We start from the raw sequence: 20,995 nt of genomic DNA on the forward strand, positions 1-20,995 counted from the left end.
AGGCTATACCTGTTCTGTGGTGTACAATTCAAACCCAGCTGTGAGAAATCATAACATCATATATAGCTCCTTGTATTTTGTGTACCGTATTCTCACAATTTAAATAAATGTCTACTCTATGTTTGACCATATATATATACATTACGTACATTTAGACAAGTTTGATAATAGACTGAGTCTGACTGACAGCATTTTTCATAGTGCAGTAACATGTACTGTAGATAGATATCATTTATCATAGAACATCTGATCAGCAGTTATCATAAGAGTGACAACATTAATCAAAGACTGACAACATCAATCATAGACTGACAACATCAATCATAGAGTGACAACGTCAATCATAGAGTGACAACATTAATCATAGACTGACAACATCAATCATAGAGTGACAACATTAATTATAGAGTGACAACATTAATCTTAGACTGACAACATCAATCATAGAGTGACAACATTAATTATAGAGTGACAACGTCAATCATAGACTGACAACGTCAATCATAGACTGACAACATTAATCATAGACTGACAACATCAATCATAGAGTGACAACATCAATCATAGAGTGACAACATTAATCATAGAGTGACAACATTAATCATAGAGTGACAACATCAATCATAGACTGACAACATCAATCATAGAGTGACAACATCAATCATAGAGTGACAACATTAATCATAGAGTGACAACATTAATCATAGAGTGACAACATCAATCATAGACTGACAACATCAATCATAGAGTGACAACATCAATCATAGAGTGACAACATCAATCATAGACTGACAACATTAATCATAGACTGACAACATCAATCATAGACTGACAACATTTATCAGAGTGACAACATCAATCATAGACTGACAACATCAATCATAGACTGACAACATCAATCATAGACTGACAGCATTAATCGTAGACTGACAACATCAATCATAGACTGACAACATTTACCATATTTATTACGCCAATATTGTCATAAGCTGACAAAGTTTGTCAACATATATATTACTGATAGGCTCGCTATGGGTTTACCATTAATTTAGCAACACCAACAATGATAAGTATAACATTGAATTGCTACATGTACCTCTCCAAAAGGTCTTACTTAAACCTGGTATTACATTATCTCATTAAGTAGGTGTTTCATTAGTGATAGATAGTCTTTTACATTGATTCATAAAAATATGATGTTATTGTATCGTTGTGTTACTATTGCGCAAATTCAATCGCATTGAAATATTTATTCATACTGTCTTATACTGGATCATACTTGTCAGGTCCACCAGATAACTGGATCATACTGGGCAGGTCCACCAGATAACTGGATCATGCTTGTCAGGTCCGCCAGATAACTGGATCATACTGGTCAGGTCAACCAGATAACTGGATCATACTGGTCAGGTCAACCAGATAACTGGATCATACTGGTCAGGTCCCCCAGATAACTGGATCATACTGGTCAGCTCCACCAGATAACTGGATCATACTTGTTAGGTCCACCAGATAACTGGATAATACTGGTCAGGTCCACCAGATAACTAGATCATACTGGTCAGGTCCACCAGATAACTTGATCATGCTTGTCAGGTCCACCAGATAACTGGATCATACTGGTCAGGTCCACCAGATAACTGGATCATACTGGTAAGGCCTAGGTCCACCAGATAACTGGATCATACTGGTCAGGTCCACCATATAACTGGATCATACTGGTCAGGTCCACCAGGTAACTGGATCATACTGGTCTGGTCCACCAGATAACTGGATCATACTGGTCATGTCCACCAGATAACTAGATCATACTGGTCAAGTCCACCAGATAACTGGATCATACTGGTCAGGTTCACCAGATAACTGGATCATACTGGTAAGGCCTAGGTCCACCAGATAACTGGATCATACTGGTCTGGTCCACCAGATAACTGGATCATACTGGTCATGTCCACCAGATAACTAGATCATACTGGTCAAGTCCACCAGATAACTGGATCATACTGGTCAGGTCAACCAGATAACTGGATCATACTGGTCAGGTCCTCCAGATAACTGGATCATACTGGTAAGGCCTAGGTCCACCAGAGAACTGGATCATACTGGTCAGGTCCACCAGATAGCTGGATCATACTGGTCAGGTCCACCAGATAACTGATCATACTTGTTAGGTCCACCAGATAACTGGATCATACTGGTCTGGTCCAACAGATAACTGGATCATACTGGTCAGGTCCACCATATAACTGGATCATACTGGTCAGGTCCACCAGGTAACTGGATCATACTGGTCTGGTCCACCAGATAACTGGATCATACTGGTCAGGTCCACCATATAACTGGATCATACTGGTCAGGTCCACCAGATAGCTGGATCATACTGGTCAGGTCCACCAGATAACTGATCATACTTGTTAGGTCCACCAGATAACTGGATAATGCTGGTCAGGTCCACCAGATAACTGGATAATACTGATCAGGTCCACCAGATAACTGGATCATACTGGTCATGTCCACCAGATAACTAGATCATACTGGTCAAGTCCACCAGATAACTGGATCATACTGGTCAGGTTCACCAGATAACTGGATCATACTGGTCAGGTCCCCCAGATAACTGGATCATACTGGTCAGGTCCACCAGATAACTGCCTGACTATAGTCAGGACTGTGACGTTATCTTTTAAGATATTCACGAATTTATGACAATGACATATATTTTGTGGCAGAATGTCTGCAAATATTTTAGGTATTGGCATGTTTTTGTCCACAATGGATTGGATGTAGTTATCAAACATATAACAGACTTGTTGCTTTTTTCCCATAAATCAAAATTCAAGCTACATGTGTCAGACTTATGCAGAAGATACTATACCCCTTTTTATACGACCGTCAAATTTGACGGTAGTATTATGGTATGGCGTTGTCCGTCCGTTACAACGGGTGTATTAACGTTGGGGGAAATCCGTTCTGAGTAAATTAATGGTGGCATTACAACGGGGTTTTACTTTATATCTTTTAACATCAAAATATAAAACAAAACACAACCTGATTATGTATGATACTTAACCCGCTTATTCTTGATTATGTATGATATTTAACTCCTCTGATTCTCCACAGCTGCCCTCCGAGGACTTTCTTGCCTGCCCTGTGCAGGATCTTCTTGGACGAGTGTGCCCCTGATAATGTGCTTGAGGTGACTGCAAGAGCCATCACATACTACCTGGATGTGTCTGCTGAGTGCACCCGCCGTATTGTGGCCGTTGATGGCGCCATCAAGGCTCTGTGTAACAGGTTGGTTGTCGTGGAGATGTCCTCCCGCACCAGTCGTGACCTTGCTGAACAGTGCATTAAGGTAGGATTCAACTTTGACTTTTCTTCACTGTAGAAATGGAAACCAATTGATCTGAGAGTTGCACTTTCTGAAGATTACATACCAGGTATTTGTTCTACAATTCTGACAGAAGAGGTGGTCTCTCTAGACAGATCTTACTGTTCTGATAGAAGGGATGGCATCTCTAGATATGTTCTATTGTAGTTTGTACTGACAGAAGAGGTGGTCTCTCTAGACAGATCTTACTGTTCTGACAGAAGGGATGGCATCTCTAGATATGTTCTATTGTAGTTTGTTCTGACAGAAGAGGTGGTCTCTCTAGACAGATCTTACTGTTCTGACAGAAGGGATGGCATCTCTAGATATGTTCTATTGTAGTTTGTTCTGACAGAAGAGGTGGTCTCTCTAGACAGATCTTACTGTTCTGACAGAAGGGATGGCATCTCTAGATATGTTCTATTGTAGTTTGTTCTGACAGAAGAGGTGGTCTCTCTAGACAGATCTTACTGTTCTGACAGAAGGGATGGCATCTCTAGATATGTTCTATTGTAGTTTGTTCTGACAGAAGAGGTGGTCTCTCTAGACAGATCTTACTGTTCTGACAGAAGGGATGGCATCTCTAGATATGTTCTATTGTAGTTTGTTCTGACAGAAGAGGTGGTCTCTCTAGACAGATCTTACTGTTCTGACAGAAGGGATGGCATCTCTAGATATGTTCTATTGTAGTTTGTTCTGACAGAAGAGGTGGTCTCTCTAGACAGATCTTACTGTTCTGACAGAAGGGATGGCATCTCTAGATATGTTCTATTGTAGTTTGTTCTGACAGAAGAGGTGGTCTCTCTAGACAGATCTTACTGTTCTGACAGAAGGGATGGCATCTCTAGATATGTTCTATTGTAGTTTGTTCTGACAGAAGAGGTGGTCTCTCTAGACAGATCTTACTGTTCTGACAGAAGGGATGGCATCTCTAGATATGTTCTATTGTAGTTTGTTCTGACAGAAGAGGTGGTCTCTCTAGACAGATCTTACTGTTCTGACAGAAGGGATGGCATCTCTAGATATGTTCTATTGTAGTTTGTTCTGACAGAAGAGGTGGTCTCTCTAGACAGATCTTACTGTTCTGACAGAAGGGATGGCATCTCTAGATATGTTCTATTGTAGTTTGTTCTGACAGAAGAGGTGGTCTCTCTAGACAGATCTTACTGTTCTGACAGAAGGGATGGCATCTCTAGATATGTTCTATTGTAGTTTGTTCTGACAGAAGAGGTGGTCTCTCTAGACAGATCTTACTGTTCTGACAGAAGGGATGGCATCTCTAGATATGTTCTATTGTAGTTTGTTCTGACAGAAGAGGTGGTCTCTCTAGACAGATCTTACTGTTCTGACAGAAGGGATGGCATCTCTAGATATGTTCTATTGTAGTTTGTTCTGACAGAAGAGGTGGTCTCTCTAGACAGATCTTACTGTTCTGACAGAAGGGATGGCATCTCTAGATATGTTCTATTGTAGTTTGTTCTGACAGAAGAGGTGGTCTCTCTAGACAGATCTTACTGTTCTGACAGAAGGGATGGCATCTCTAGATATGTTCTATTGTAGTTTGTTCTGACAGAAGAGGTGGTCTCTGTAGACAGATTTTACTGTTCTGACAGAAGCGATGGCATCTCTAGATATGTTCCATTGTAGTTTGTACTGACATAAGAGGTGGTCTCTCTAGACAGATCTTACTGTTCTAACAGAAGGGATGGCATCTCTAGATATGTTCCATTGTAGTTTGTACTGACATAAGAGGTGGTCTCTCTAGACAGATGTTACTGTTCTGACAGAAGCGATGGCATCTCTAGATATGTTCCATTGTAGTTTGTACTGACAGAAGAGGTGGTCTCCTAATTAGGTTAACCTGCAATTGTTGAGAGTACTGCTACCAATATGTGTTCTGACAGAATGGATGGCATCTCTAGATATGTTCTATTGTAGTTTGTACTGACAGAAGAGGTGGTCTCCTAATGAGGTTAACCTGCAATTGTTGAGAGTACTGCTACCAATATGTACACAGCATATGTAGATGTTAAAAACCATTCAAATTTGGGTTGTTACAATCTCTGAAAATATGAATACCATGCTTGGTTATCTGAGTAAATATTAAGCCTACTGACAGTGTATTACTATGAATAGATACAATATATCAGATACCCTTTTTATCTTGATTCCCTACTCCCATAACCCCCCTCCACGTCATGATTCCCCACCCCAACGACCCCCTCCTCCACATTTATCAATAAAACTGATCTATGTTATATGTTATGAACAGGTAATGGAGCGGATCTGTACCCGAGAGTCTGGGGCAGTGTTTGATGCGGGCGGCCTGAACTGTGTGCTGATGTTTATTCAGCAGCATGGGTCACAGGTACACAAGGACACACTCCACTCCTCCATGTCTGTGGTGTCAAGGCTCTGTGGCAAGATGGAGCCACAGGATCCGTCCTTGGAGGAATGTGTCGTGTCCCTGTCTACACTGTTGGAGCATGAGGACCAGTTTGTAAGTATTTAATATGGCTTCAGTAATCATTAAACCTGCCTTCCAGGTTTTAAATGCAAAATGCACATGTAATTTTAAAGAAAAAGATAGAATGATGCATTTTACCCATTAACTATGTGCTGTCTATGGTAAATCCTTATACAGTATATAGATCTAGTGTTGTGTACATAATTAAACTCCATGTTCCCATACACACAGGTGTCTGATGGCTCTCTAAGGTGCTTTGCCTCACTGGCTGATCGGTTTACCCGTCGAGGAGTAGACCCCTCTCCTCTGTCTCAGCATGGCCTTATCAATGAACTGCTGCTGCGTCTTCAGAAGGCTGGAGAGTCCGGCCACAACGCGTCTGTATCCAGTACACCTGGGACAGTCAGTATCACCTCGGAGTCCAAGTCCAGCCCAAGTATATCCACAGTCATCAGCCTGCTGTCCACTCTCTGTCGCGGGTCCCCCAGCATCACACACGACCTCCTTCGGTCAGAACTGCCTGATGCAGTGGAAAGTGGACTAAAGGGAGATGAGAGGTAATAGAGAAGTGGACTTGAGAGGGATAAGAGGTGCAAAAATTGAGCTTCAAGTGTTAATTAAAACATGTCAAGAAATGTTCATAATAGACAGTTTAAACACACTGCAAGATCTTTTCCTGTTAATTTATTATTATAATTATAACATTAAAATTCTTTATTATTTGTGACGCAGTCCTCAAAGAGTAACGATTTTTGGGATTGTAAACGCCCGAAAGTTTGAAGGGTTGTCCTAAAAATCCCTGAATTTGTGTGTTTGACATAAAAGTTGAAGATCCAGCTGATCAAAGATCCTGAACTAGGAGAGAGAAAAAAAAAAAAATCAGAAGAAGTCTGTTCTAATCATCAGTAATAATGCAGTGTTGTTTGGGAGGAGGGGAGTTAATTGAGAGCACTGGCAAATAACTCTACAATCAGAGTTCTAAAAATACCTTTTTGTCATGATCTGTAAAGAAGGTAGAAGTTTCAGTGATAAAGGTACAAATAAATGTAAAATAGTGTTAAATCAGTTTGTTTTGGCCCTTATGTAGGACCCTAATATAAGGTTTGAAACATGTTTGAAGACCTTTATTAGTATGGTTTTCTGTGTTACAGATGCTGCCTGGACACAATGCGTCTAGTAGACCTGTTACTGGTACTGCTGTTTGAGGGGAGGAAAGCCTTACCTAAGGCTGGTGTGTCCAGTATTACAAGTCGTATCTCAGGACTACGTCGCACTGACAGCTCAGGGGAGCGATCCCACCGCCAACTCATTGACTGTATACGAAGTAAAGACACGGATGCTCTCATAGATGCTGTGGACAATGGTAGGGGCTCTCATAGATGTGTTAGATAATGAAGGTACCTCTCAAAGATGTGTTAGACACTGGTAGTAGCTACCATAGATAACACAGACACAATATAGTAGAGGCTACTGTTACGTTCATTCCGTGTCCTAGATTTTACTAGTAATAAAACTACTTTGTGTAAAGCCCTGTTATCTCTTATCGTCTACAGGGGCATATCCTGCCTCACTGAGATATTGAAAGTACTTTCATTTTCTAAAAATGTAGGTCTAAGTTGAGAATGTATCTTTTACCCAAGTAACTGTTTTCTAAGTAGTGATTCCCTGGGATTATTACAAGATCATTACAGTAAGGACCTTGGGAATCAGTAAGGACCTAGGGAATCAGTAAGGACCTTGGGAATCGGTAAGAGCCTTTGGAATCAGTAAGGACCTTGGGAATCAATAAGGACCTTGGGAATCAGTAAGGACCTAGGGAATCAGTAAGGACCTTGGGAATCAGTAAGGACCTTGGGAATCAGTAAGGACCTTGGGAATCAGTAAGGACCTTGGGAATCAGTAAGGACCTTGGGAATCTGTAAGGACCTAGGGAATCAGTAAGAACCTTGGGTTGGTTAAATTGTAATATGTGATTAATGTTGTATGACTTCAGGGTTTGAGGTGAACTTCATGGATGATGTTGGACAGACTCTGTTGAACTGGGCATCAGCCTTCGGAACACAGGAAATGGTATGGCGTTCTCTTCTCTATTAAACCCCATCAGAAACAACACTATCTATATCAACTGTAGAACAGATTTTGTAGTTTTCTTCAAATTCTTTGTTTTGGCTTTGTTTATAATTACACCAAGCTCAATATTTTATTCATACACAACTGTCTGTTACGATAGGTGATACTGTATATATGTATAGTAGAAGTATCAAGTCCCTGTCGTTTACAGGTCCTTAAATGACCTTTGCTGTTGATAGGATGTTAAACCCAGTACAACCAACAAACCCTGTCATTTTCACTGTGTAGTTTCTGTATGTATACTATAAGTAGCAAACGTCCGTGTTTTCTAAGGTCGAGTTTCTGTGTGAACGAGGTGCTGACGTTAACCGGGGTCTGAGATCATCATCATTACATTATGCAGCCTGCTTCGGACGACCTCAAATTGTCAAGGTAAATTTGTGATCAACTGTGTCTGGAATAGAGGGATAAGAATGAATATTTTATCTTAGAAATATGATGGTGTTAAAGTAGTTCCTATAGTAGTTCTCAAATGATAAAGGTTACAGTAAAATAGTTCCTATAGTAGTTCTCAAATGATAAAGGTTACAGTAAAGTAGTTCTTATAGTAGTTCTCTAATGATAAAGGTTACAGTAAAGAAGTTCCTAAAGTAGTTCTCTAATGATAAAGGTTACAGTAAAGTAGTTCCTAAAGAAGTTCCTAAAGTAGTTCTCAAATGATAAAGGTTACAGTAAACTAGTTCCTATAGTAATTCTCAAATGATAAAGGTTACAGTAAACTAGTTCCTAAAGTAGTTCTCTCATGATAAAGGTTACAGTAAAGAAGTTCCTAAAGTAGTTCTCTAATGATAAAGGTTACAGTAAAGTAGCTCCTATAGTAGTTCTCAAAATTTAAAGGTTACAGTAAAGTAGTTCCTATAGTAGTCCTCAAATGATAAAGGTTACAGGAAACTAGTTCCTATAGTAGTTCTCAAATCATGAAGGTTACAGTAAAGTAGTTCATATAGTAGTTCTCAAATTATAAGGGTTACAGTAAAGTAGTTCCTAAAATAGTTCTCAAATCATAAAGGTTACCGTAAAGTAGTTCCTACAGTAGTTCTCAAATGATAAAGGTTACAGTGAACTAGTTCCTAAAGTAGTTCTCTAATGATAAAGGTTACAGTAAACTAGTTCCTAAAGTAGTTCTCAAATCATAAAGGTTACCGTAAAGTAGTTCCTACAGTAGTTCTCAAATGATAAAGGTTACAGTAAAGTAGTTCCTATAGTAGTTCTCAAATGATAAAGGTTACAGTAAACTAGTTCCTATAGTAGTTCTCAAATCATAAAGGTTACAGTAAAGTAGTTCCTAAAGTAGTTCTCAAATGATAAAGGTTACAGGAAACTAGTTCCTATAGTAGTTCTCAAATAATAAAGGTTACAGTAAAGTAGTTCCTATAGTAGTTCTCAAATGATAAAGGTTACAGTAAAACCACAAATATTGCATGTACTCGCAAATTGCAAAAGTTGGTATCATCAAGATGTAGCATAAAACAGGAAAAGGATTAAATATTTTTATTAAATGTGTGATATCATATATTGTGCTGTTATCATTTACACAGACTCTGCTAAGGTATGGTGCTAACCCAGACCTGAGAGATGAGGATGGGAAAACTCCCCTGGACAAGGCTAGAGAGAGGGGGGACGAAGGTCACCGTGAGGTCATTCAGACCCTCCAGTCACCTGGTAAGTGATCTATGTGACTAGCCATTCTGATTATATGGCCAGAAATAAATGTCTGATTAAATATGTTATTAAATATTCATTAATTAACAAAGACAAGTATCAAAAGTTAACAGAAACACTTCTTTCATGTTCTGATTTAGTTAGGATGTAGTCTGTCAAAAGTGGTTTTTAGTCACCCCTGGGGGAACCCCAGTGGGGACTATTAATTTCTGTTTCAGTCCCATATTTGACATCTGTTGCCTATCACTCTGAAGAGCTTTCGTGTGTTTGCTTCTGTCAGAATATAACAGACGCTAATTACAAGCTCTTCGATAACTCAGATGTAGATTTCCTTTTCAAACTGGAATAACCTACAACCTGAAGGCGTTCCAAATTTCACACGGGAATAACATATAACCTAAAGATGTTCCGAGTATGAATCAGGCACCTTCGAGGTTCCCGAAGGGGTAGACTGTTATATTATGGATTGCTGTTGATTGATTTAGATATTTTATGTCTGACCATCGACAACCGTAAATATTTGCATATGGTATGCACTTTTCTTAAGGAAAAATGAAAGTGTCAATAAAGGGGTGCGCAGATACTCGAGAACAATCCAAAACCAGTCCTTGGTCGCGACCATTTGATTTATCCGGGGTTTTTTCGGGGATTTTCGGAAATGTTTTGAAATTTGCTCGCAGCAATAAACTGTTAAATGTTGTTGAATAACGCCTTATTGCATTGTCTTTTTAACCATTACCAAAAATTGCAAATTAAAGTCATATTATACGATAGAATCGGATAAATAAACTCGACTAAAGTAGGCCCAACTTTCAGGTACGATACCACGTATGGGGAAACATAACGAAGAATTGCATTGTAATAGCACTCCGGGGTTAAAATGTCGTTCTTGGGTAAAATCATGCTGAACTATTTAATCTTGATAGTAGGAATGTGTCAAAATGACATTGGGAAAGTGGGGAAGTTTACAAGTTTGTGTATTGTAAAGATTCAAGATCACGTGATACTATTTACCTGCAGGAACTCACAAAGTCACATACATGCAAATTGAACCGATAATAATAAAAGTTTGAGTTTGATTTTTTTTTTATTAACAGGCTCAAAACAGCCAAATACATTCCAATGTTTTCATTTCAAAAAAGAATTGCTGAAAACACAATTGTTTTGTGTTTTTCATGTCTGGTGAATTTGGCTGTTGGCGGTCTGTGTCGGACCTGTTTGAGAGACTGCCTTCAACAAAGCATACACACTCTGCCGATAGGCCTATCAATGTCCGATTCAGTCAGATTTGCAGACAATCAGAAAACTACTTTGAATTGCGTATTTAAAATTTAAAATTGTAGCTTGGTCAATGATTTATTATACTGAAAATTATCATATACAAATATAGAAATGAGGTGACTTTCATGTCATTTTGATAATTTCTAGTTTTTAGCCCACCATCATCTGATCATTCAAATCCCCCTGCGTCCGTCGTCCGTCCTTAAACAATTCTTGTTTTCGGTATTTCTCAAGAAGTACTAGAGGGATCTTTCTCAAATTTTATATGTAGGTTCCCCTTGGTCCTTAGCTGTGCAGGGCAACTTTTGAGACTGATCGGATAAACAACATGGCCGACAGGCAGCCATCTTGGATTTTGATAGTGAAAGTTTGTTATCGCTATTTCTCGGGAAGTACGGGAGGGATCTTTCTCAAATTTTAAATGTAGGTTCCCCTTGATCCCTCGTTGTGTATGTTATATTTTGAGACTGATCATAAAAACAAAATGGATTAAAAGAAGAACTAAACAGATCTTTCTCATATTGCAATGATCGATTCTATTTCTTTCACATTAAGTACTGTACTAGTAAATATGTGAAATGACAAACTCACTTTGAAGGTTGGCTTTCATACACATCAGTATTAAGTTTAGATCAAAAGTTACCTCAAGGTGCATTTACTGTTAACATGACTCGATCAAACAGATTAGAGGAAAGAAGAGAAAAGATCGAACTGACAAAGAACTAATGAAGATGGTACAAAGGTGGGCACCAAGATCCCTCTGGGATCTCTTGTTTTATAAAATCAAACTTATATATTAGGGACATATTAATATGATTTTTTTGGCATTATAGCGGAGTGGATGGTGCCGGTGAACAGGGAGATCGCTGCTGAGGTGGAGAAGAAGAAGGAGGAAGAAGTGGTTGAGAAGGAGGAGGAATCTGAGGATCCCAAAGGTGACCCTGAAGTAGCCCCACTTTATCTAAAACAGCTTCTCCCAGTCTTCACACACGTGTTTCAGAGCACCATGCTTCCCTCTGTAAGGTAAGGATCTCCACCTGTATAATTGTAGGCAGTTAGGTCTTCGCTATAGATTCCTTGAATAATTGAAATATTCTGAAAGTAATGGCACTGTAAAATTTCTGTTTGTGTAGAGTTCTAATGTTCAGGGTAGAGATATATTTCAACAATATTTTATCATAGTAAATGTTGAAATTTTTTCTCTAGCTTTGACAGAAAATGTTTAAGCCCCGGGGGTATCTAGTGGATTAGGACAACTTGTCTTTCCTTGCTGAAGTTAGATATATGTTCTTATATTACAGAAAATCTGGTCTTTCCTTGCTGAAGATATTCTTATGTCCTTATTTTACAGAAGATCTAGTCTTTCCTTGCTGAAGATAGTCTTATGTCCTTATTTTACAGAATCTAGTCTTTCCCTGCTGAAGATAGTCTTATGTCCTTATTTTACAGAAGATCTAGTCTTTCCCTGCTGAAGATAGTCTTATGTCCTTATTTTACAGAAAATCTAGTCTTTCCCTGCTGAAGAAGATGATTCACTACATCACCAATCCATTACTAGGTGATATGTGTAATCCTGAGTTTTATGTGGCCAACTTTGCAGGATCTCTCACTGAAGTCATGGCAAATGTGTTAGACCATGAGGTAAGATCTTCTTTAAATAAAGGTAGAAATATGTAGATTAACAAATACCCTCTATTTATCCTACAGTAAGCCTCATTACTGATGATTGAGATATTGTAAGCAGGTTTCTTTTTCAGTTAAATTAAATTCATTCACAAGTTATGCTTCAGCATATATCTATAACAAAACAGTTCATATTTATTAAAAGTATCAGTTGATGATTTGTTGACATTATTGTAAAATTGATATTTCCCAGTATGATAATTTTCCAATATAACAATGATATCTCTATTTGACCTTTAACAAAGTAGTGATTGTAACTATCTGTTTGACCTTTAACCCAGGAGGATGACGAAGGCCATCAGGTAGTATTACACATCATCCAAGACCTGATGTCAAAGAACCAGGACACATTCCTTGAACATTTCGCACGCCTGGGCCTGTTTGGGAGAGTGTTGTCCCTAGCTGGCCCCATGGACGAAGAAGAAGGAGCCACGGCTAAAGAGGACAAGGTAAGTGGAGATCTCTATGTCTCTAGTATTGTGTGTTGTATTGAGATACTTCAGTGGCAGGAAAATATCCTGTAAGCAAATGGCTAGTCTGGTGTATTCCAAATCAAGGCCATGAGCCTCTAGACTTGACAAGCTTTATTCATCACCATTCTTGGCTTTCACTCTCTAATCCTAGCACAATTGTTTGCTCTTAACATTGTTCAGATTTTGTTTGCCCCTAATGCTTCTAAGGTCATCACTAACCTTTGATCCTGTGTTATTGTTGACTTCTTACCCAATTGCTTGTTTACGTGTCTGACCTTTGACCTCAGGACGAGGATGAGCAGCTCCAGGAGGATGCCCTTGACATTCAACAAGGTCGTCCATATCACTGGAAGGACTGGTGCATGGTTCGTAGTCGCGACTGTCTCTACCTCTGGAGCGACGCTGCAGCTCTTGAACTCAGCAATGGTAGTAATGGTTGGTTCCGGTTCATTCTGGACAGCAAGCTTGCCACAATGTACTCAAGTGGCAGCCCTGAGGGTGGACCGGACAGCTCAGAGAACCGTGGCGAGTTTCTGGAAAAGCTCCAGCGTGCCAAAAGTCAGATCAAGTCTGGTACCCCAAGTCGGCCCATCCTGTCTCGTACCTCCTCTCCTCGCATGGTCATCGGTAACTGGTCACTCCAGTGCAAGAAAGAGGGGGAGATTCAGATACACAACGCTGATGGTCAACAGGTGATGAATGTATCTATTCTATTTTTTTATTCTTTTGTTCAATTTTGTTCCTTTTTGGTTTTCACTTAAAACCTGATTTGAAGACATTTTTGTTCAGCAACATCTTATAAATGCTTTTCATTTGTTATAAATCAGACATTAGTTCAGATGATGCCTACATCTTTGTTAATGATTCAGGTTTTAAGTTTGTTATGTGTTCCCATTGTTAAAGCATTTTATGAAAGGTTTTTCCTATTTATTCCATGTGTCACCTGATATTCGCAATGCATTGTTTTTTGGTCAAATTTTGTTTTGTTATTAATTTTTTAATTTTATTTTGTGGTTTGTTTCCTGTGTGAGTTATGTAAAATTCACTTTGACACATAGTACAGGTCAATACTGAATTTATTAAGAGCACATACTGTATTGATTAAAAGTAAAAACAACTCACCATACCTGAAAAATTTGATATTCCTATGATGTAAAGAAGGCAATTATCTCATTAATGAATTATTTTAAAATTCTCTGTTGAGTTAGTTAATAATTTTTCAAAATCAGTCATATCAAGATTGTTGCCTTAATACCAGCATAAAACAGACAGTTGTATTATAATACCAATAGAATACAGTTGTAGTGTAATACCAATAGAATACAGTTGTAGTGTAATACCAATAGAATACAGTTGTAGTATAATACCAATAGAATACAGTTGTAGTGTATATGCGTAATACCAATAGAATACAGTTGTAGTATGATACCAGTAGAATACAGTTGTAGTGTAATACCAGCAGATTACAGACAGTTGTAGTATAATACCAATAGAATACAGTTGTAGTATAATACCAGTAGAATACAGTTGTAGTGTAATGGAAGCAGAATACAGTTGTAGTGTAATACCAATAGAATACAATTGTAGTATAATACCAGTAGAATACAATTGTAGTGTAATACCAATACTATACAGTTGTAGTATAATACCAATAGAATACAGTTTTAGTGTAATACCAATAGAATACAGTTGTAGTGTAATACAAATAGAATACAGTTGTAGTATAAAACCAGCTGATTACAGACAGTTGTAGTATAATCCCAATAGACTCCAGTTGTAGTGTAATACCAATATAATACACTTGTACTATAATTCCAATAGAATACAGTTGAATAATAATACCAATAGAATACAGTTGTAGTATAGTACCAATAGAATATAGTTGTAGTATAATACCAGTAGAATAAAGTTGTAGTGTAATGGCAGCAGACTACAGTTATAGTATAATACCAGTAGAATACAGTTGTGGTTTAATACCAGCAGAATACAGTTGTAGTGTAATACAAATAGAATACAGTTGTAGTATAATACCAACTGATTACAGACAGTTGTAGTATTATACCAATAGAATACAGTTGTAGTTTAATAGCAGTAGAATACAGTTGTAGTTTAATGGAAGCATAATACAGTGTTAGTGTAATACCAATAGAATACAATTGTAGTATAATACTAGTAGAATACAATTTTAGTGTAATACCAATACTATACAGTTGTATTATAATACCAATAGAATACAGTTGTAGTGTTATACCAATACAATACAGTTGTAGTGTAATACCAGCAGATTACAGACAGTTGTAGTATAATACCAATAGAATATAGTTGTAGTATAATACCATTAGAATACAGTTGTAGTGTAATGACAGCAGAATACAGTTGTAGTATAATACCAATAGAATACAGCTGTAGTGTAATACCAATAGAATACAATTGTAGTATAATACCAGTAGAATACAGTTGTAGTGTAATACCAATAGAATACAGTTGTAGTATAATACCAGCTGATTACAGACAGTTGTAGTATAATACCAATAGAATACAGTTGTAGTGTAATACCAATATAATACAGTTGTAGTATAATTCCAATAGAATACAGTTGTATAATAATACCAATAGAATACAGTTGTAGTGTTATACCAATAGAATACAGTTGTAGTGTAATACCAGTAGAATACAGTTGTAGTATAATACCAATAGAATACAATTGTAGTATAATACCAATTGAATACAGTTGTAGTATAATGCCAATAGAATACAGTTGTAGTGTAATACCAATAGAATACAGTTGTAGTGTAATACCAGTAGAATACAGTTGTAGTGTAATACCAGCAGATTACAGACAGTTGTAGTATAATACCAATTGAATACATTTGTAGTATAATGCCAATAGAATACATTTGTAGTATAATGCAAGTAGAATACAGTTGTAATATAATACCAGCAGAATACAATTGTAGTATAAGGCCAATAGGAATAGAATACAATTGTAGTGTAATACCAATAGAATACAGTTGTAGTATAATACCAATAGAATACAGTTGTAGTGTAATACCAATAGAATACAGTTGTAGTATAATACCAATAGAATACAGTTGTAGTGTAATACCAATAGAATACAGTTGTAGTATAATACCAATAGAATACAGTTGTAGTGTAATACCAATAGAATACAGTTGTAGTATAATACCAATAGAATACAGTTGTAGTGTAATACCAATAGAATACAGTTGTAGTATAATACCAATAGAATACAGTTGTAGTGTAATACCAATAGAATACAGTTGTAGTATAATACCAATAGAATACAGTTGTAGTGTAATACCAATAGAATACAGTTGTAGTATAATACCAATAGAATACAGTTGTAGTGTAATACCAATAGAATACAGTTGTAGTATAATACCAATAGAATACAGTTGTAGTGTAATACCAATAGAATACAGTTGTAGTAGAATACCAATAGAATACAGTTGTAGTGTAATACCAATAGAATACAGTTGTAGTATAATACCAATAGAATACAGTTGTAGTGTAATACCAATAGAATACAGTTGTAGTAGAATACCAATAGAATACAGTTGTAGTGTAATACCAATAGAATACAGTTGTAGTATAATACCAATAGAATACAGTTGTAGTGTAATACCAATAGAATACAGTTGTAGTATAATACCAATAGAATACAGTTGTAGTGTAATACCAATAGAATACAGTTGTAGTATAATACCAATAGAATACAGTTGTAGTGTAATACCAATAGAATACAGTTGTAGTATAATACCAATAGAATACAGTTGTAGTGTAATACCAATAGAATACAGTTGTAGTATAATACCAATAGAATACAGTTGTAGTGTAATACCAATAGAATACAGTTGTAGTATAATACCAATAGAATACAGTTGTAGTGTAATACCAATAGAATACAGTTGTAGTATAATACCAATAGAATACAGTTGTAGTGTAATACCAATAGAATACAGTTGTAGTATAATACCAATAGAATACAGTTGTAGTGTAATACCAATAGAATACAGTTGTAGTAGAATACCAATAGAATACAGTTGTAGTGTAATACCAATAGAATACAGTTGTAGTATAATACCAATAGAATACAGTTGTAGTGTAATACCAATAGAATACAGTTGTAGTATAATACCAATAGAATACAGTTGTAGTGTAATACCAATAGAATACAGTTGTAGTATAATACCAATAGAATACAGTTGTAGTGTAATACCAATAGAATACAGTTGTAGTATAATACCAATAGAATACAGTTGTAGTGTAATACCAATAGAATACAGTTGTAGTATAATACCAATAGAATACAGTTGTAGTGTAATACCAATAGAATACAGTTGTAGTATAATACCAATAGAATACAGTTGTAGTGTAATACCAATAGAATACAGTTGTAGTATAATACCAATAGAATACAGTTGTAGTGTAATACCAATAGAATACAGTTGTAGTATAATACCAATAGAATACAGTTGTAGTGTAATACCAATAGAATACAGTTGTAGTATAATGCCAATAGAATACAGTTGTAGTGTAATACCAATAGAATACAGTTGTAGTATAATACCAATAGAATACAGTTGTAGTGTAATACCAATAGAATACAGTTGTAGTATAATACCAATAGAATACAGTTGTAGTGTAATACCAATAGAATACAGTTGTAGTATAATACCAATAGAATACAGTTGTAGTGTAATACCAATAGAATACAGTTGTAGTATAATACCAATAGAATACAGTTGTAGTGTAATACCAATAGAATACAGTTGTAGTATAATACCAATAGAATACAGTTGTAGTGTAATACCAATAGAATACAGTTGTAGTATAATACCAATAGAATACAGTTGTAGTGTAATACCAATAGAATACAGTTGTAGTATAATACCAATAGAATACAGTTGTAGTGTAATACCAATAGAATACAGTTGTAGTATAATACCAATAGAATACAGTTGTAGTGTAATACCAATAGAATACAGTTGTAGTATAATACCAATAGAATACAGTTGTAGTGTAATACCAATAGAATACAGTTGTAGTGTAATACCAGTAGAATACAGTTGTATTGTAATACCAGTAGAATACAGTTGTAGTATAATGCCAATAGAATACATTTGTAGTATAATGCAAGTAGAATACAGTTGTAATATAATACCAGCAGAATACAATTGTAGTATAAGGCCAATAGGAATAGAATACAATTGTAGTGTAATACCAACAGAATACAGTTGTAGTATAATACCAATAGAATACAGTTGTAGTGTAATACCAATAGAATACAGTTGTAGTATAATACCAATAGAATACAGTTGTAGTGTAATACCAATAGAATACAGTTGTAGTAGAATACCAGTAGAATACAGTTGTAGTGTAATACCAATAGAATACAGTTGTAGTATAATACCAATTGAATACAGTTGTAGTGTAATACCAATAGAATACAGTTGTAGTGTAATACCAGTAGAATACAGTTGTAGTGTAATACCAGTAGAATACACTGTAGTATAATACCACTAGAATACATTGTAGTATAATACCAGTAGAATACATTGTAGTGTAATACCAGTATAATACAGTTGCAGTGTAATACCAGTAGTATACAGTTGTAGTGTAATACCAGTAGAATACATTGTAGTGTAATACCAGTAAAATACATTGTAGTGTAATACCAGTAGAATACATTGTAGTGTATTACCAGCATAATACAGTTGTAGACCAAAGGAAACTGACTACAGATGTGCATTTTCTATGACAATCAATTGATATTTGGTGCAGTAGACATAGACCTTGGTATATCCTAGTTTGTTTGATGCAGCAGGCCACTATTTTGAGGGAGGATCTTCAGGGCTTTATCTTTGAGTCTAACCGTGGCACCAAGCACTCCTTCACAGCAGAGACATCACTTGGACCGGAATTTGCATCTGGCTGGGGCGGGAAGAAAAGCAAGAAATTCAGGTCAAAAACAGAAGAAATCAAAACTAAAGTAAGTTGGTTAAATACAGGATTTCGCTAAAAATTAAATAACTACTTGAAGAGGATTTCACTAAAAAATAAATCTCTGTTTCATGAGGATGTCATTTAAAAATGAATCTCTTCTTCAGGAAATACTTACATGAATAAGAGATTGATTCATAAAAAATAAATTATGTTTAAGGTGTTACAGAGTTTGTATTGGAAAGCAATTGATGAATCATTCACATTCATGATAAAACTTAGGGAGCAATTGTTATTGAGTTATTAAATGCTGTATTATTGCCAACAGGTTCGACAACAAGCACGTGGGATTTATGAGGACTACTTCAGGGCAGCAGAGGCAATGCCTCGGGGAGTGGTTGCCAAGATACGCACCATAGTACAACAGCTAGAGGCTGCATGTGCCAAACAGATCAGCCAAGTCAGGGTGAGTTGCCTGCCCTTGAATAATGTTGAATATATCCGTTATTGTGTACTCTAGATTGTAATATTGCTTTGTCATAAAGATCATAAGATATGTTGTGCTATAGTATTTTATGTGTTGTTTTCTTAGCACTTTCTCAGATAATGTATTGTTTGGTTGACTATTGTTGATTGCTGCCCAGTGGATGATGTGATGGATTGATTACGTTTGATGTTACAGTCCCCTGATGGAGCGGTTACGTGGTTGGAGGACATGACTGCCTCCTTGGCCGAGCTGGTCATGCTCCTGAAGGATGACCATACTGTATCTGCTTATGAACTTCACTCCAGTGGCCTTGTACAGACGCTGCTCAACATCCTCAACAATGTCAGTATAACCTAGGGTAGTCAAACTGATTAAATCAATAACTTGTCACGCATTGAGTGGAAAAACAACACTAACACTTCTGTTCGTGCACTGTCTTTTTTTCTTCTTATTATTGTTCACCTAATATTTGAAAGATAATTGATAGGTGTAACCCAGGTAAACTTAGGGCAATTTATGGGGTATTTAACTGTCTGACGTTTCCAACAGTGAATTTTGTATTTGGTTCTCGCTCGATTTTCCAATTGAGTAACTGACTAACTATTGACTTTAAGTTCTTAACATCTTCAACAATGTTAGCCCCATGGTAAAAACACTTGGAACTGTTAGTCCAGTATGCGTTGTATAAGATGACTTGAATACACTTATTTGGTGATGTATTTATTTTGCACACAGCAAACAATTGTAATAAAGAAAGATCTCTAGAGTATTATTTGATTTTATGCCCTCAGAATATAGAAGATTCCAATAGTAAGGAAAGTAAGAAGAGGACACGAGAGAGAATTGACCTGTTTAAAGGTGTTTTTCAGGAAAAGGAAAGGTAAGTTATGTATAAAAAAAACTCACATCATGCTTCATTATCAATTATGAATGTGCAAAAATTTTAGGGAGAAAGCACTTCTGATTTGATGAGAAAAAATAATCATGGTAGAGAGTTCAATTTCTGGAACTGAATAATGTCATTGTACTGTTGTAGGGGTGTATGCTTGGTGTGAAAAAAAACATGTCTTCAAATTTAGACTTAAATCATCACACTCTGAAACTCTGTAACAATAATTAAGGTGACTTGTCTCCAGGTTTATAGGACATCAGTGATTAAGGTGACTTGTACTCCAGGTTTATAGGACATCAGTGATTAAGGTGACTTGTACTTCAGGTTTATAGGACATCAGTGATGTCTATTTCCGGTCTCACAGCTGGTCAAAAGCATCATTGATAGTTACCCCTGCTTTGCCTTTTTGAAGCATCATTAAAAGTTACTGCTGATCTGTCTGTTTGAAGCATCATTAAAAGTTACTGCTGATCCGTCTATGTGAAGCCTAATGAAAAGTTACTGCTGATCTGACTATGTGAAGCCTAATGAAAAGTTACTGCTGATCTGTCTATGTGAAGCCTAATGAAAAGTTACTGCTGATCTG

General features: G+C 36.5%; 1 protein-coding gene across 1 annotated transcript in view; it reads left to right on the forward strand.

Moving 5' to 3' along the window:
* LOC110454650 (E3 ubiquitin-protein ligase HECTD1-like) overlaps positions 1-20,995 on the forward strand; it is a 59,372-nt gene that overhangs the window by 8,048 nt on the left and 30,329 nt on the right. Inside the window, exons 3-17 of the mRNA XM_021504285.1 lie at positions 3,121-3,355; positions 5,643-5,870; positions 6,069-6,394; positions 6,989-7,200; positions 7,831-7,907; positions 8,241-8,339; positions 9,506-9,629; positions 11,744-11,933; positions 12,410-12,551; positions 12,875-13,042; positions 13,354-13,767; positions 18,912-19,079; positions 19,359-19,496; positions 19,713-19,859; positions 20,309-20,397. Coding sequence (XP_021359960.1) covers positions 3,121-3,355; positions 5,643-5,870; positions 6,069-6,394; positions 6,989-7,200; positions 7,831-7,907; positions 8,241-8,339; positions 9,506-9,629; positions 11,744-11,933; positions 12,410-12,551; positions 12,875-13,042; positions 13,354-13,767; positions 18,912-19,079; positions 19,359-19,496; positions 19,713-19,859; positions 20,309-20,397 — 2,757 coding nt within the window. The remainder of the gene's footprint in view (positions 1-3,120; positions 3,356-5,642; positions 5,871-6,068; positions 6,395-6,988; positions 7,201-7,830; positions 7,908-8,240; positions 8,340-9,505; positions 9,630-11,743; positions 11,934-12,409; positions 12,552-12,874; positions 13,043-13,353; positions 13,768-18,911; positions 19,080-19,358; positions 19,497-19,712; positions 19,860-20,308; positions 20,398-20,995) is intronic.

This window comes from Mizuhopecten yessoensis, unplaced genomic scaffold (genome assembly GCF_002113885.1).
Source record: "Mizuhopecten yessoensis strain PY_sf001 unplaced genomic scaffold, ASM211388v2 scaffold7987, whole genome shotgun sequence".
Classification (NCBI taxonomy): domain Eukaryota; kingdom Metazoa; phylum Mollusca; class Bivalvia; order Pectinida; family Pectinidae; genus Mizuhopecten; species Mizuhopecten yessoensis.